The 17,241-nt window shown below is 63.0% G+C and overlaps 1 protein-coding gene across 1 annotated transcript; it reads right to left on the minus strand.

The window, feature by feature from the left end:
• Positions 1–483: 483 nt before the first annotated feature.
• On the minus strand, positions 484–16,820 carry FHAD1 (forkhead associated phosphopeptide binding domain 1). The gene is given in 31 exon segments (XM_087702469.1): positions 484–777; positions 1,303–1,468; positions 1,614–1,852; positions 1,984–2,079; positions 2,209–2,324; positions 2,896–3,022; positions 3,467–3,593; positions 3,862–4,021; positions 4,598–4,704; positions 5,008–5,089; positions 6,042–6,252; positions 6,348–6,437; positions 7,234–7,341; positions 7,430–7,525; positions 7,527–7,565; positions 7,653–7,723; positions 8,082–8,280; positions 8,536–8,688; positions 8,814–8,888; positions 9,124–9,231; positions 9,328–9,432; positions 9,940–10,005; positions 11,784–11,914; positions 12,723–12,846; positions 12,995–13,225; positions 13,929–13,993; positions 14,164–14,239; positions 14,241–14,444; positions 15,047–15,253; positions 15,813–15,913; positions 16,709–16,820. Coding segments are annotated over 30 exon segments (3,774 nt in total). The 5' UTR covers positions 15,909–15,913; positions 16,709–16,820; the 3' UTR covers positions 484–678.
• Positions 16,821–17,241: the final 421 nt, after the last annotated feature.

Genomic DNA, 17,241 nt, shown 5'->3' on the forward strand with positions numbered 1-17,241 from the left:
CCTCTTCTTGGCAGCAGGCACAATCCCCCTGGATCCCCTCCTGCCATCGGCTGCGCTGGCTGGGCCTGGTTTGCTTGGGAATCCACGTCTGAACCGAGCTCGGGAATCCTGGCGCTCCCAGATGCCGGCTTTCACCCCATTTTAGAAACAAAGGCAGCCTCTCCCCCCCCACCCTCCTCCCAAGTGTCCAGGGGGGGCTTTAGGCAACCCTGGTTCATCCTGAGAAGCCAACCGTTGGCCTGGAAGTCCAGAAATGTTCTAGGAGGAGCAAGGTCTCTGCTTCCACCCAGGAAAACCTCTCGGGGGTCTCTGTGAAATCCCATCACCCGCCCCCAACTTGGCTATCGTGCCACCCCCATAGTCCCCATAAAACAGCCCCCCAGCCCCACTTGCTCATGGTGAATTAGGGTCCCCCCCTCCCCCCCCTCCAGTGGCCATGAGCCCCCCCCCCCCAAAGACACCAGCTGAGACACTCGGGTAGCAGGGCGAGAGAGCCTTTTATCCTTCAGCCGTGGCACCTCTGGTGCCTTTCCCACATTCGAGGGTATCCGGGGTATCCGGGGTGGGGTTTGGGGGGTCCTGGCTGCCCGTAGTTACAAAATAGATCCTCTTTGTTTCTCCTATTTACAGTGGCGGCAGGAGCGTTCCTGCCCCGCAGGGCTCCAGAGAAGAGGCCGCCTAGGCCCAGCCGCTGCAAGGCACTCGGGGTCTGCAGGCCTCCCTCGGGCCCTCGGCTGCCTTCGGACTCTCGCAGGGCGGCTTCCTGGGGGCTGGGGTCTGCAAAAGGCAGGGAGGGGGGGGCGCCTGAGGAAAGGCAGGGCGGCACGGGCATCCTGACCGCCACAACCGTTGGTTCCCCCGTCCTGCCTGAGGGTTGGAGGGGGCCATGCTGGCTACGGGGGGGGTGGTGTCTCCCCAAGCCTGAGCCGGGCGGGGGTCCTTATTTTTTTTTGGGGGGGGTGTCAATGCCGCCAGAGCTTTTGGGGGCAGCAGGGCAACCGCAGGGCTCCAGAAGCCACTTCAGGCACCAACCGTCTCGCCTCCTTCGAGGGGGACGGGGGCTCTTCCCCTGCCTCCAATTGGGGAGGGGTTGCTGCCCACCCAGCCTCCCCACCTGGCATCTCAGACCCCGAGAGTCATCCCTCAATGGCTGCCAGCCTTCAGGTTTGATGCCCACCTCGCCCCCTCCGCCCAGCCCTTCCCGGGGGGGGGGGGGGAGGGAGACGGGCACGCGGCCCCAGTCGGGTGGCACACAAGCCTGGTTTATTGTCGCTTCTGCCGGTCCCCGGTGGCCCCCGCTACCTTGGGCCTCTTGAGGGCCTTGTTCATCCTCTTCTCCTTGCTCAGCTGCAGCCGCACCCTCTCCAGCGCCTCCTTCAGCAGCGCCTTCTCCTCCGCGTCCCGGTGCACCTGGTCGGACAGCCTGGCCACCTCCGACTGGCAGGCCTGCAGGCTGTGCCTCTTGCCCCTGCGTGCAGCCAGAGGGAGGGGCTGAGCTCCCCCCCAGAGAAACCTCCCCCCCCACACTCGCCTTCCCCCAAGCCCTGGGGCCCCTCCCGGCTGAGCATCCCGCCTCCTCCCCCCCCCCCCGCTCCTCCTTCCAGGGCCGGTACCTGAAGGGCCCGGAGCCCCCCTGCTCCTCCGGCTCCTCCTCGTACTCCTTCAGCAGGGACTCCTTCCTCTCCAGGCGGCTCTTCAGCTTCCCGATCCTGTCCAGCAGCAGGTCCAGGTCCTTGTGGCGCAGCAGGCCCACCTTCTGCCGCTCGGCCTGGGGCAGGTGCTTGAGCGTCCGCAAGCCCATCAGCTGCTCCACCTCCATCAGGCTGGAGAGGCCCCGCACGAGGCTGAGGTACTGGGGGGGGGAGGAGGGGAGGGAGGAGGGGTGAGTCCCCGGAAGGGCCTGCCTGGCGCACGGAGCCTGCGAGGCCCGCGGACGCTGGGGGGGCCCACACCGGCAGCCCCCCCCCCCGCTTTCCTCCTTACCAGGTTCTCGCTGAGGTCCAGCGCCTCCGCCATCTCCAGCCTGGCGTTCCTCTCAGTGGCCTCGTTGGGGTCGAAGCTGGAGGGCCCGGCTGGAGGCTCCGAGGGAGGAAAGAGAGCGAGAGCTGCTGAAGCAGGGCCCCCGGGCACTCCCGCCTGCAGCCCTGCCCGTCTGGGGAAGGAGCCCAGCCCCAGGACGCCCCCCACCCCCCCGGGCACTCAGATTACCTGGTGGGCACCCATGGCCACCGTCAGCACCGCCACCGGGTCCTTCTCCCTCGCCTGCTCTGGCTTCTCTGCCGGCCCTCTCTGCACGACCAGGAGTGGCTCCGAGCTTCTGGCCTCTGCAGGAGGGAAGAGGGGGCCACGGTGGAGGCGAGGAAGGCTGTGGCTGAAGGGGAGAGCCGGGCCGAGGCCTTCCCGCCATCTTCCTCACGGTCCCACCGCCGTGTCCGAAGGGCCCTTCGGGGCTCAGGGCCGGCGTTGGCCGAGCTCTCCCACTCTGAGCCTTTGGGAAAGACCGGAAGAACCCAAGGAAGGGCCAAGCGGGACCCTGGAGGCCGAGCAGCCAGGGGTCTCCCCTGGGGGAGAGTGGGGCGGCTGCACCCTTGCATTGCTCTGAAAGCACTCGGAGTGAGGATGGAGCCCCCCTCCCCAAAAGTAGACTCCGTACTGCAGTAGCCGAGGTGAGCGGGGGAGAAAATTCACTGAAAAGTCGCTTTCCCCCACGTGGCCCCTTGGAGACTCAGCCGGCTGAGGAGTTCTGGGAGTTGGAGTCTTCAAGTGGGGCCTGAGGGAAGCTCCTGCCTGCCTGTTTCCTAGCGTGCCATCCTGGGCAGCCCCCCCCCCACCCAAAAGAAAGCCTCGGCTGCATCTCAAAAGAGGGGAGCAGCACCAGCCAAGCCCCCGACTCACCCTTCTCCAGTTTCCGGAGCTTCTTGCGCAGCTCGGCCAGGGTCTCCTTCTGCCGAAGGATGACCTCCTCGTGGCGGGAGCCTTTGCACCGGGCCCCCAGGTCGGCCAGGGACAAGAGGGGGGGCTCCTGGAAGCACAGAGACACCCCCACCGACCCTCAGCACGCCCTGCTCGAGCCGGGAGGCACAAGGCGCGGGGGGGGGGGGGGGAGTGGGCGCTCCTTCGGGCAAGCTGGCTGCAGGGCTCCTGCGGCTCCCCCAGGCCACCACCAGAGGCTCCCCCAGGCCAGAGGGGCCCGTTGGATGCTTCCTGGGGCTGAGAAAGGGCCTCTGTGAGAAGCCCCTCCCCCAGCCGCCTTGTGAAGGGAGAAGAGGGGTGCCTGGGGAGGGGGGGCGGGGGAGGTAGAGCAGCCACATGTTGCTCTCTTCCCTCCCACAAGCTGCCTTGGGGGCCCCTCCTTAGCCATTAGAGCCACAACCGGCCAGGAGAGAACTTGAGGCTGGCATACAGGCGAGAGGGAAACATTGGCTGGGCAGGGAGAACCCCCGTCAGCCCCTCCACCCCCACTTGCCTTGGCAGCCGGGTGGGGCTGGTCCTGCAGGGCCCCCGCAGTCTGCACGCCCTTGTGCTGCAGAAGCCTGGCCCTCTGGGCGGCCTTCGCCTCCTCCAGCAGCTCCTTCGCCTTCTCCCGGGCCCTCCTGCGGCAGAGGAGGCAGCCGTGACGGAGGGAAGAGACCCTCCCGGAGGCCCCTGCCCCTCCCCCTTTTGCTCAGGCGGGGGAAGCTGCAGCGGCCCTAAGGGCGGAAGTCCCCCTTTTTCCAGGGCCTTCAAAGGGCCGCTAAACGAAGGGCCGTTGTTAAGCGGAGGACTGCCAGTGTAGGAGAGAAGCCGCCTGCAGCCCCAAAGCCTCGGGGGCAGTTGGGGGGGGGGAAACGGGGTGGCTAGGATCTCTGGGAGGCCCCTCACTTCAGCTCCTGGGTGGTGGCTTGGAGGTGGTTCTCCCTCTGGCCCAGCATCCTGGAGGACTCCGACAGCTTCTCCCGCAGGAGGCCGAGTTCTCGGGCCTGGCTCTGCACGAGGCCCCTCTTCTCCTCCAGCTCCGCCTTCTGCTTCTCACTCAGCTCCCCTGCGGAGAGGGAATGGGGGGGGGAGGAGTGGGGGGGGGGGGCTCCCTTAGTCCCCGGAGCCTGGCCCCCACACCCCCGGGGTCCCATCGGCCGGCTTTTCTCCCTGGGCTCTTCTGGACTTGGATTTCCAGCAACCCCCCCCCCCCCCCAAAAAAAGACGGTGGGGAGGGCAAAACCTTTTGGGGCGAGAGAGAGGAATTTCCTACTTGGAAAGGGACTCTGGACTCCCTGCTGGACGCTGGATGAGATGGGAAGCCTTGATCTGGGGGCTGAGTCTGGTTTTGTTCTCAAGAGAGACGGCTGGGAAAGCCAAGAGACCCAAAGGGGAAGTTTTGAGGTTTTATCCTCCTTTTTGTGCTCTGCTGCTCTGGGAGAAGCCAGAGGCCACCAGGGGTCTTTCTCTCTCTCCCCTCTCCTTCTCTTTTTCTTTCCGCCCTTCCCTCGCCTTTCTAGCTCTCCCGTTCTCTCTGTTTTTGCCTCCTCATAAACTTTAATAAAAACTCAAGCACAAGAAGGCAGCGGCTGGGCGGGAGACGTTAAGGATCTGTGTCCCAAGCGACACGCGTGTCACAAACCGATCACGTCGGACATCGTGGCTCTGGCCTGGCAAAGCTCCCTCTTGAGCTCCGCGATGACCGCCTGGTTGGCCTGGATCTCCTGCTTGGCCTCCGCCAGCTCCTCCCTGAAGGAGAACAAAGGCGGGAGGGGGGAGGGAGAAGGGCAGGCTCCGTTTTAGTGGCGGGGTTGGGGAGGCCCAGACGCCCTCCGTTAAGTGAAGCCTCCCCCACCTCCTCCCTCCCGGAGGTCCTTTCCCCTCTTCGGCTGCCCAAAGTGAGAGCAGGCCTGGAGCAGAAACAGCCCGGAGGGGGGGGGGGGGGTGTCTGGATACCCCTCCCACCCCATGGAAATCCTTTCCCCGGTTTCCTCCCCTTCCGGCTCTGCTGTGCAACCAGCAAACAAGGAAGGGAGCGAAGGCCCAACTTACTTCAGGAAAGCGTGGAAGCCGTCCATGGGGCAGAGCCCCAGGGGGGAAGGCGAGGGGGGCTTGCAAGGATCCTTCTTCGTTTCTGGAGGGAGGGAGGGAAAAAAAGAAGTTGCAGGAAACGTTTCCGAGAAAAGCCACTTCGATTTTAGCAATAGCATTTAGCAATAGCAGTTAGACTTATATCCCGCTTCATAGGCCTTTCAGCCCTCTCTAAGCAGTTTACAGAGTCAGCATATTTTTCCCCCAACAACAATCCGGGTCCTCATTTCACCCACCTCGGAAGGATGGAAGGCTGAGTCAACCCTGAGCCGGTGAGATTAGAACCGCTGAACTGCAGAACTAGCAGTCAGCTGAAGTGGCCTGCAGTGCTGCACTCTAACCTCTGCGCCCCCTTGGCTTTTCCCATCGGGACGAGCTCAAAGCTCTGGGGAGGGTCTTCCTTTAAGCCCCGGCTGTTAACTTGAGTCAGCCCGAGAGAAGCCCCTTCCCAAACATTCATGAGCCCCAAATTCCCCGGAGGGCTCTTTCTTTCAGAGAGGCCAACTCTGAGCCAGGGCGGCTGGGGAGAGGTGGGTGCGAGGGGGGCTCAGCCCCTGGACCATGGGCAGTGCAAGGGGAGGGGTGGCTAGAGAGTCCCAGGGAGGCTTCCTCAGAACAGAGGACTGAGGCCAAAATGAACTGAGCAACTTTGGGGAAAAGGGGGGACTGCGCGGGAGTCCCTTCAAAAACAGCGCAGGCTTTCTGTTTGTGGCCCCCCCTGGAAGCTCCGAGGGGAACCTCCGGGCCTCCCCAGTCAGGTTCAAGACCAGCCTGGAGCGAAGCAGCCGCCATGGAAGCTGTGAAAGGCAGATGTGGGGTTTCAAAAGCCCCTTCCTGCCCCTTCTAGGCCAAGGACTTCACCCCCTGGAGGCTTTGGCTCCCCTCATTCCCCTTGGGGTTTCGGTGCAAAACAGCCCGAGGGAAAACAAGGGAGACCCCCACCCTCTTGCCAAGGGGGCACCGGGGTGGCCTGGGGAGCCTCCGCACGGACTGACCTCTCGGACGGAGCCCGCCTTCCTCCTCCGGCGGCTGTGGGGCAGTGCTGGGCAGCCTCCTCTCCAGCTGCACGATGGTCCTGGCGTGCTGCTTGACCTGCTCCTGGTACTCCGAGATCTCCCGCTGGTGCTTCTGCCTCAGCGACTCAGCCTCGGCCTCCAGGCCCTGCAGCCGCCTCTCCCAGGCCGAGAGCTTCTCTTCCGCCGTGGCCTGGCCAAGGGAAGAGGCAGGGGGGCACCACTGGGCGTGGCCCGCCCTCCCCCCAGTTACGCTGCCCCGGAAGAGCCCGGGCTCCCCCCAGTTACCTTCCCCCTCTTGGCATCTTCCAGAGAGCCCAGGCTCTCCTTCACCCGGGCGTCCAGCGTCCTCTCCAGGGCCCTCTGCCCTTCCATCGCCTGCAAGGCAGGGAGGGGAAAGGAAGGTGGGTGGGGAAGGGCCAGGCGGGGCCAGCCAGGGTCTGAAAAACGGCCGCAGGACGTCCAGCACAGGCAGCCGGCTTCCCCCCCCCCCCCCACTCCCCCTGCAACAAAGGGAAGGCAATGCAGGCCGTCCTCGACCTACAACAGTTGGTCGGACGTTGAACTCACACGGTTGAAGCAAGAACAGGGGCTGTTCAAAGTCACAAGGACACCGGGAAAAGTGCTGTTTTCCACAGTCACAACCGTTGCAATGGCGGTGTTATTAATGTAACAACTGCAGTGATCCACTTAACAAACGTGGCAAGAAAGGTCGTAAAATGGGACAAAGCCCACTTGACCAATTTCTCGCTTAGCCACATGACGTCTGGGCTCAATCGTGGTCCTAAGTGGAGGACCACCTGTGTCCTTCCCTACCAGTGCTGCCCTGGATAGCCTCTATTTGCACAGACACCCCCCCCCCACACACACACAGCCCGTGTGGGTCACTTCTGTCCCTGGGTGGGAAGGCCCAGGAAGGTCTCACACACACACACACACACACACACACACACACACACACACTCAGGGCCTGCAGAGGGCCCCCCGCTGCCCATCCTGCTTGCACGGGATGCCCATTTCTTCCGGCTGCTCTGGAGCACAAACCCAGGCTCAGAGGCTGCCACCCCACCCCCCCTGAGGTGCTTCCTCCTCCTCCTCCTCCTCCTCCTCCTCCTCTGCCTCTGTGCCGCCCTCCTTCCAGCGATGGGAGGGGCACAAATGCCCTGGCACCCACCTGGGAGAGTTCCTTCACTTCTGCTTCCAAGAGGCGGCCCCTCTTCCTCTCCTCCTCCAGGGCTTCTTTCAGCTGGGCTGCTTCCAGGGTGGCCCTCCTGGCCAGGGCCTGGGGGCAAAGGGAGCCTCTCCTGTGGGTCTGCCTCAGAAGCACCCCTGTCCTAACAGGGGAGCCCCCCCCTCCCCCTTCAGCTCACCTCCCTCTGCTGTTTCCCTTCCTCCTGGATCTCCCTCTCCCTGGCCTGGGACTCCCCCTCCAGCTGCTCCTTCAGCTCCTTCAGCTTCTCCCGCAGGGGTGGCGTGCTGGGACTCCTCCGCCCTCCGCAGCTGACCCTGCAGGGGGAAAGCCGCACCCTCAGAGGGGCTGAAGGACCAGCCACACAGCGGCAGCTGCCCTGCTCCCAGGGGCCTGGCTCTCACCTGCAAGGCCTGGAGCTGCCCCGTCACGCCGTGGTGCTGGTCCAGCAGCTGCTTCATGTAGGCGGCCATTCCTGGCAGGAGGGAGGGCAGCGCTGAGGCCTGGCGTCCACGTATGGGGGGGCGGGGGGTGTGTGGGGTGGAGTCCTGAGACCAGGCCTGTGTGAAGTTGGGTCCCTACAAAGGCCTGGGCGAGCATGGCCCGTGCTGCCCACCCTTCCTGCTTCCTCCCCTTGGAGGCCCAGCTCCGACCCAGCCTGCCTGCTGCTTGGGTTTCTGGGAGGGGGGGGGTCCTTCACGCTTGGCCCTGCCTGCCCCCCACAAAGGGACTCCTCCCTGGCCAACTGTGGGGGGCCCTGGCCCTCCACATCCCCCCTTGCCTTCTTCTGCGGCCCGGGTGGCCTTTCGGCCGGAAGAGAGGGGGAGACGGACCTGCGTCGCCAGGCGGGGCATCAATGCCCATGTTCCGGAGCAGAGACTCCAGTGCTTCCACCCAGCCCAGGACGCTGTAGAAGATGCGGGCCAGGGAGCCTTGGATTCCTGCCGCCAGGGGGGCCAGAGGGGGAAGGCTCTGCAGCTGGCTGATGGCCCCCTTTAGGCTCTTGGCCGAGAAAGAGGTCTTCAGGAACTCCTGGGGCAGGGAAAGAGGGAGGGGGAGGGGGTGGAGACCCTCTGAATGGGCACGGCAGGGTCATCGGGAACTCCCCCTCCCCCCCAGGCCAAGGGACGGTGTCCACGCTGCAGCCAGCGAGGGCCACCCCTGCCCCAGAGGGAGGAGGCTCAAATCCTGAGAGCCCCGTTTGTCCCACGGGCAGCTGGGCAAAATAAAGTCCCCCCCCCCCAGCTCTTTAGGGCAGGGACCGGGGGATGGGAGGGGGGGGGAGACCTGGAATCCATCGAGCGAGTTCTTCAGCAGGGCCAGGTTGGAGGAGAGCTTCTCCATCTCCAGGCCCCTCGTCTGCACTTCCTTCTGCAGCCCTGCCTCCCTCTGCTCGGACCCCGCTGGCTCTCCTGCATCTGGGTGGAGCCCCTCCACAATCTGGTGGGGAAGGGGGGAGAAAGTTGGAGGGGCCTCTGATCTTCCTGATGGGCAGGATTGGGTTCTGCTAAACAGGGACCTGGCGCCCCCCTTCCCCCCCCCCCCATCCAAGGCGAGGCTGTTACCTGCTCATCAGTCAGAGGCTTCCTGGGAGGGTCGGGAAAGAGGGCCTTCAGCACCTGGTCCCGGAAACGCTGCGCCTGGGAGCATCAGAGTTAAATGGCAGGAGGAAGATGCCCCCCCCCATCGCCCCCCAGCCCTGCTTGCAGGGTCAGCCTGGCTGGGGGCGTCGTTTCCCCCCCCCCCACACCTCAGGTCAGCCCAGAGCAAGAGGAAGGCCCGAGTGGGGAGGGGGAATCCCCCAAATGCGAGGCAGGCAGCCGGGCGAGGGGACCCCCGTGGGTGGGGGAGGGGCGGGAGGGGCCCCTGGCGTACCTGAGCCTCCGCCTGTTCCATCTCCGAGCGCAGGAGACGCTCCCGGCGGCCCAACTCCTGCACCTGCTGGGCCCGCCTCTCCGCCTCCTGCTTCAGCTCCCCTTCGGCCTGAGGGAAGGTGGGGGGGGGGGAAGCAGGAAGAGTGAGGCCGCGCAGGGCAGGGGCTCCTCCCTTCCCAGGGCCCCAGCCCCCCTCCCTGCTCACTTTGGTGGCTTCGGCCAGCCTCCGGCTCAGGGCCTCCTGCTCTGCGCAGTGTCTCTTCGCCTCCTCCTTGGCCTGGCCGGCCTGCAGCTCCAGCTCTGCGATCCGCTGCAATGGCACAGGAGGGGGTGCGTGTGTGTCAGGGGCCAGGGACCCCGCTGGCTTTGGCGACCGAGGGGCCCGGTTAGTGCGTAAGGAGGGTAGGGGGAGCCTTCCTAGGCGAGGCAAAATTAGGAGGTTACAGCAGCCCAAAGTCAGCGGTTTCCACCTTTGCACCAATAAAGGTAAATAAAGGTAACGGAGGTTAGTTGTGGTTGAGATGCCTGCTCTTCCCGTGATCAGGGGCCAGAGGGCCCAGGACAAGAAGAGGAAGACTCAGCGTGCGAGGAGGGGGGGAGCCCCCCCCCCCCAGGGCAGGGGCCCTTCTAAGCCGAGGAAGGAGCCTGGGAGAAGCAGCCGGAAGTCTGAGTGAGCCCAGCTGCCCTCGGCCGAAGAAAAGGAACCAGGAAGCGGCATGGACTAGGTGGAAGGGTTGGGTGGAAGGGTCTCCTCTAAAGGGAGGGGCTTCGGAGAGCTGCGCCAGGCGCAGGTGAAAAGACGGGAGGGCTGACTCACACTCTGACGGGCACTTAGGTCTCTGTCCCTGAGTTCCCGCTTGGCCTCTGCTTTAACTCTAGAGCACTGCAAAGGACAGCAAGGGGAGGGAGGGGGGGAGAGGCGGTCAGCCGGCAGAGGGGAAGGCCTGGCGCAGGATATGGAAGACCCCAACAGGAAACCCAGGGAGGAGGCTTTCTCCCACCCCTCCTCCAATCCTCCCAATCACGCTGGCACTTTCAGCCGCCTCTGGACATCTCCGGACCAAGGCAGGAGGGGCGGGAAGGGGGCCAGGGACTGACCGAGCCAGAAGCATTAGGGAACCCCCAGCCCCATGCCTTGAAGACCTGCAGGGTTATGGGGGGGTCTCATTGCAAGGGCCCCTTTCCAAAGTTCTACTAGATGGCCAGCCTTTGCTCCTTCCGGCTTCCTCTCGACAGACCAGACCAACCAGACCAGACCAGACCAGACCAGACCAGACCAGACCAGACCAGACCAGACCAGACCAGACCAGACCAGACCAGACCAGAGGAGGACAGACCAGACCAGACCAGAGGAGGACAGACCAGACCAGAGGAGGACAGGACCAGAGACAGACCAGAGACAGACCAGAGACACACACACACACACACACACACACACACTCTCTCTCTCTCTCTCTCTCTCAGTCCTTTTCGTTCCCCAAAGCTTCCAGAATTGGTTTGGTGCCCCTGTGGGATGCTAAGCCCTCGCTTTCAAGAGGAGAGGTTCTCCCCCCCCTTTGACCTGTAAAAGACTCCTTCCACGGGAGACAAAAAGGCTCCAGCCAAGAGGCTCCTTTACCTGCCCAGGTGTGAAAGGGGCGGAGCTGTGGCTTTCCTTTTTCCCAGGAAGGGGGCCTTTGAACAGCCCCGTGGATCAAGCTAGCAGGTTCCCAGTCGGTTTTCTAGCTCTGCGTACACAATCCGTGCAATTGGGCCCCTCCCATGGCAAACAGTAGCAAAGGCAACTGATAATGGCCGACACACCCGTTCTAAAACAGTGTGGGGCACAGGAGCGTTTCCCTGGCCGGTTCCCCGAGGGCTCCGGGGGGTCCCAGCCTGCAGTCTCAGCCATCCACACCGGCATCTCCAGAGCCAGGAAAACAGTTTGTGCCCTCAAAAGACACCTCGGAAGATTCAGGCAACTGTGGTCTTTAGGAATAATTTTGGATCATTAAATAAATGTCACGGAACCCCGATTCAATCAGAACCCAAGGCGGCATAAATCAATTCATAACGTTACGAACGCCTAGTTTTCTACAAATAAAGTTTATCTCCAAACTTTCAGATTATTATTCATTTGCTAATCCGAGGCTGAAGTTAAAATTAGTTGTTTCCCTAGTAAAGATTTAGCTATCTCCATGTCTTTACTAAATTGGCTTCCTACAAATCGCTTGACCCGTTTTACGAGGCCTCCGTCTCTGGCCTGCATTTTTGTCCTGGAGGCTGGGCAGGGAAACAAGGCCTTCCAGAACTTCAACAGCTGGAAAAGGAACTTAGAATTTTACTTCTTGGAAAAGAAGAAACTGCAGGCAAACCCAGGTGAAGAAAGAGGGAGAACTAGGAGGCAGGAAGGGAAGGCCTCAGCAGGGCAAGAGGACAGACCCCCTGCCCCCAAAGGCAGACTGGACCTGCCTGCAGCACCTGGCTGGCCCCCAAGGGCCCCTGGGCGAGGGGGGGGCGCCTGCAGAGAAGGGCAGCCGTTCCAGAAGGGGACCCAACCATCAGCCGTCTCATTCCCATTCTCAGCACGGGTGTGTGTGTGTGTGTGTGTGTGAAACCCGCAGGGCCGACAGAGTCCACGCCAGGGAGGGAGGGAGGCACTGGAGGAGGGAGAGGGCTGACCTGGGCGGAGACATAGGCCAGCTGGCTGTCCTTCTCCCGGCTCTCCTGCCGCAGCTTCTCCGTCTCCGTCTTCAGCTGCTGGAGGCGCTGCTCCTTCGAGACGGTCTCCTTCTGCAAACTGGTCACCAGCCCTGCAGGGGGCAGCAAAGGGACCATCAGCTCAGCTGCCTCCAGCTGTGGGGAGTTGAGGGGTGGGATGGGGTGGGGGGGGGGTTTAGCTCTGGAGGAGGAAGCGGAGTGTGTGTGTGTGTGTGAGTGAAGGAAATGGGTTGTCAAAGACAGCGGGAAGGAGAAAGGCGGCCTCTGTCAGGATCTCTTTCTTTCACTGGTTTCCATTCTGAGGAGGAATCCTCTGGGAAGCCAGGATGCTCTTAGTCGGGGGTGGGGGAGTGGGGGGGTGCTCTTTCCTTCTTTCCCTTCAGTCCCCTCCCAGGCGGCCAGCAGAGGTTTCCTTGGCCAGGCTCTGCAGAGGGTCCCTCCCTTCCTGGGGGCCGAGAGGGAGGGAGGGGCTGGCCCAGGGCCCCCCAGGTGGCTTTGTGGAGAGGGCGGGACTAGAGCTCACCGCCTCCCGATGTCTGACCCCCCCCCTTCCCCACTGCTTCTCCCTCCCCTGCTTTAGCCCAGCACTGATCTGGGACGGTAAGCCTTCGTCAAAGTTTAGGCCACATCACTGTCCCCTGACATCCCCCACTGTGGGACCCACAACGTGCCCACAGCGGAAGGAGCAGATCCCCTCTGCGGAGGAGCGCAACATCCAAGAGGCTCTCTGGGTCCTTTCATTCTGGCCCCCTTCCTGAGGCCTGCTCTCTCTCCCCATGGCCTGCCACTCTGCGGGACGGACGATGGCTGCCTCCACGCCAGGAAGGGAGGTTTTCCTCCTGTTGCTCACTGGCTGCGGCCCAGAGGAGGGAGCGGAAGGGACCGGAAGGGAGCGGGCACCTGTGGTGAGCGCATAGCTCTTCTTCAGGGCTTCGTTCTCCTGCTTCCAGTGGGCGATTTGCAGGTCGCGCTCCGCGAGGGAGTGGTACAAGACTTCGCTGGTGTTTCTCTGCATGCCGGTCACCTGGGAAGGAGGACACGGGAGCAGGAAGAGGGAGCTCAGCGGCTCCTGTCCCTTGGAAGGAGGCACTTGCATTGCCCGCACGCCACCAAGGCACGTTTCGGATGTGCAAAGGAGACACACGCGCACACGCAGAGTAGCGCCAGCCCACCTGCTCCTTCAGCCTCCTGATCTCTTCGGCCTTGGCTTCGGACTCTTTGCCCAGGCTGGCCAGCTTCTGATGGAACTCGGTGTCCTTCTTGGCCAGGGTTGCCACCACCTTCTCGTTCATGGCCGAAATCTCACGCTGGAGCTCCGCGATCAGCGTGTCCTTGTGGCTGCACTCGCTTTCGAAGGCGGACAAGCGGTTGATCTCCTCCCCCAGTTTCAAAATGGTCTCTTCCTGCACAAGGAGCCACGTGAGTCAACCGGCAAGAGAGGAAAAGGGCCGCCTGGAAGGTTCTCCCTCCCCTCCCATGGGAACTTTCCCGGCTAAACCCCTCTGCCCATCTAACAGCGGTCAAGGCTGCTCTTCCCTTATGGCAGCGGGAGCCTGAGGGGAGGAAACTCCTGTGCGGCACCAATGGCCGCGGGGGCCCCTGAGAGATCATCCAGCCCGATCGCTCCATCTTTGGTGCGGAGAGCCTTCCCCAAAGGCCCGGCCTGAGCAGGGAGGAAAGGCTGTTCCTGGCCACACACACACACACCCCGGAAGGTTCTGCCCAGGCCCCCTGCTCTTCCTCCTCCCTCGCCTGCTCTCCTCCCCTCCTGAATGACGTATGCTGCTTTCCCCTCCCACTGACGCTCTTCCTTGCGGTGGGTCCCCACAAACAGCTTTGGGAAGCCGCCTCTTTCTCCCTCTCTGACCTCAAGTTCTTGCCTGGGCTAAAACTCCCCTTTTCAAGCCCATCAATCTTTTCTGTGGTCTGGATTCCTGGGCAAGATTTCTATTTTCTTTTAATGGAAATATTTGAGGCTGATGGGTCTCCAACGGCTTCCCACAACCCAGCTCTGATGCTGAGAGTTGGGGCCTTGCCTGGGGTGGGGCCTCCGGGCTCTCTGGCAGTCCTGGCCCTGGGGGAAGGGCGTAGAAGGGCCTCCCTCACCTTCTCTTTGAGCAGCACATCCCCCGGGTGGCTGCTGGCGAGAGGGCCAGGGAGGGCTCCGTTGCCTGGAAGAGAACAGAAGTGGGCAGCCCATTGATAGAGTCACGGGGCCTCTCTTCCCCCCCCCCACTCCTCTCCCCACACTCATCGTGAACAACTGGAGGGAAGGGAAGCTCCAAACTCCAGGCCCGGTGACCGCTTCCTGGACAGGCTGCCCTGCTCAGTCCCACCATACCTGTGAGGGTGGCTGGAGACCAGCTGGAAAGCTCGGGAGAGAAGGCAGAGGAAGAGACGGTCCTGCCCCAGGCGCTTCCCCGGAGGCCTTTTTCGGAGGGGGGGGCGTGGTGAGGCCCCGCTTGCTGAATAGGGCCAGCTGGGGCTGGCGGGTGAGGACTGCTGAGTGGGCAGCCACGGAAACTGAGGAGCAGCAGCTGCCGAAGGAGGGGAGGCTGCCTCTGTCACCACCTGGATTTGGCCCGGCCAGGCAATGCGCCGATTCACTGGAGGATACGGCACCTGCTGGACGACACGGGAGGAATCTTGTCTGCTGCCCAGAGCCTTTTCCCTCCCGGGGGGGGGGGGGGGGAGACGCCATGAACCTCAGCTGGCTCACCTCCTCGCTCTGCGGGGATTTGAGCCTATTACATACAACGCCCACAACCCCCCTCCAAGGGAGATGGTCAGTTAAAAGTATGGAATATAATGAACAGGTGGCCTTCATCCCATTGGACGAGTGGGGAGGTCACGGGGGGAGTTGACCCCATGCGGAGGGGAGGGCAGCGGCTATCATAGCAGGGCAAGAGTGTCGAGGCTGCCAATGGGGCCCAGGGACCTTATCCACGCAAGGGCCCCCAGGTGTGATTGACCCCCTCCTCTCTGCCTTCACAAACCCTGGACCACAAGAGGCCAGAGGCCAACGGTTGGAAGAAGCCTGGGGGCACCGAAGGAACATTTCAAGGGCAGAAGCAGGGCCTTCTTCCACCCAATTGGGCTCAGGAACAGGGACTTCAGCTCCCATAAGCCCCGGAAATCGCCATGCAGCCGTGGTGTGCATGATCGTGATCCCTTGCGTGGGCCAAGCCGTTTCCTTTTGGCGGAAACTTCGGCACCTTCTTTACCTGTGGCAGGTGGTCCAGCACCAGCTCGAAGGTGGGCCCAGTGGAGCCAAAGCGCAGGAGGTCTCCCTGGCCCACCTTCACGGCCACGTTCTGGATCTGGCAGTCATTCACAAAGGAGCCACTGCCGGTGTTGAAGTCCCGAAGAACGAAGCTGTGCTCGGCGTCGCTGAATTCGAGGGCGGCGTGGTGGTCTTCCAGCCCTGGAGACTGAAGTGGGGAGGGGGACTTTTAATCTAACTGCATCCGAAGTGCAAACGAAAGGCAAGACCACCCCGAGGAAGGCGGGGAACTTTTTCCTTTTCATCACTAAGAAGATTTGGGCTGCTTCCTCACACACATCCAAGTCAGCGGATGCCACATTCCGATGCCCGAAACCAAAATCTGACTGGTGTAAAATCTCCCTTCCACCACGAGGCAGCAGAGAGGCAAAAATTAGTATACCAGCACTGGCTTTGGAAGGGGGAGGGGGGGGGCTCTGGATGGTTTAGCAGATTTGACGTCTGTCATTGGCTTCCACTTTCTTAGGCGGGTTGGGAGAACTCACTGGAGCCAGCAAGCGCCTGCAAAGGGACCTTGGACCAAGACTGGCCTTCTACGTTCAGAGTCCTTCCCTTGCTCAACACGAAGCATCTCCTTGGAGATTAGACGTTTGAACAGATTCGAGGGAGGGGGAAGAGATGGGATGGGGAGGGGGTGGCAGGAAGCCTCCGTGACCCCACCCAAGGGACGAAGGCCCCCCAGGGAACCTTTCCATTGTCCCCTTTACCTTAAGAACGATGTCTGACTCATCATGCCTTCCTATCGTCGTTATCTTTGGCCTGAGCGCCAAGATGCCATCCGAGCTCCTTAGGAAGGCCTTCATGCTCTCTGCCGGACGGGCAGACGGGGTGAGAAAGCACAGCGGGGGTGTTGGGAGAGACGACGCAAGTGTGAGGAAACTGCACAACAGGTTGCGGGGCTGCCAACAGCCAAGCAGGCAGCTCCTCTGACGGGGCCTCTCAAAGGAGGAACCAGGAGGGGCCCTTCTCACTCCTTCTGCGCCCACAGCTTCACTTACGTGGGGAAAGGCCCATCAGGCCCCCTCGTCGCCCCCCATCCCCAGGGGTCTTTGGCCCCCTCTGCAATTCTCGGGCTGGGAGGGGAGGGAGGGAGGCCCTGCCAGCGTACCCGGGGGGGGGGGACAGAGGGCCGGGCCCCTTGGCTGCAAAAGGGCGAAAAAGGGGGCGGTGGCTTGGGGGGGGGGGCGGTTTCCCTGAAACAACCAACTTTTTATTCCTAGCCTTTAAATCAGTTCTTCAGGGGCTTCAGCGCCCCCCCCCAAACCCTCCGCGCTGACCGGGGAGTCTCAGCCCTGGGGAGGCTGGGGGGGCTCCAGGATGCCATATGGGGCCACATGGAAATATTGGGGGGGCGAAATCCCCCCCCACCGCAGTTCCCCAGTGCGGGGGGGGGGGCTTCTTGGGGAACCCAGAGGCGGAGCTCGCCCTCCGGGGCCTGGCAGGCCCATCCCTGCGCCCCGAGTGACCCCGCTCTGCCCCTTCCCTCCTTGGGGCGTCCAGAGCCGCTTTTCAAAAGCAGCCCTCCCCTCTCGCCCCCCCCCATCCCCGGGTGTGCGGCCCGAGGGCGCTCTGCACACGCTCAGAGGCACGAGGCGAAACTCACCGGGGGCTCCTCGAGCGAAGCCGGCGCGGCCCCGCTGAGGCGCCGACCCGACTCCCGCCAAGCGGAGCCGTGGCCATGGCAACCGGACCCTAGGCCACGCCCTTCCGCCGGAACGAGCGTCTCCGCGGCAACTGGTTTCGGGGCGGCGCCGTTCCCATGGAAACCGTGGGGACCCGCATGGCACACGCGCAAATGCCGCGCCTATAGGGAAGCGGACTCCGACTCCCAGAATTCCCCCAGCCGCCAGGCTTCCGCCATGAACGCTGGGAGTCGGAGTCCGCCCGTTTTAAAGGGCTCGGATTAAGAAACCCTGCGTGAAACTGCAGTAGGCGGGTTTCCACGGTGCGTCACCCACGCTTTTCCCAGCGATGATGCCCCGTTTCCCCAGCAGTCCCAGCTCTGCCCTGGGGCCCCTTTTGACCAGGGGTGACTCCCCCCCCACAGGGTCTTGGGCCCCATCCTTTCCCCAGTGGGGGGGGCGATGGATTTCACCCCCCAAGCAGCGTGACCCTTTCGGGGAGGCCCCCTTGGAA

The sequence above is a fragment of the Thamnophis sirtalis genome, unplaced genomic scaffold (genome assembly GCF_051295495.1).
Source record: "Thamnophis sirtalis isolate CommonGarterSnake01/CBP01778 unplaced genomic scaffold, rThaSir2_p1.2 scaffold_15, whole genome shotgun sequence".
Classification (NCBI taxonomy): Eukaryota; Metazoa; Chordata; class Lepidosauria; order Squamata; family Natricidae; genus Thamnophis; species Thamnophis sirtalis.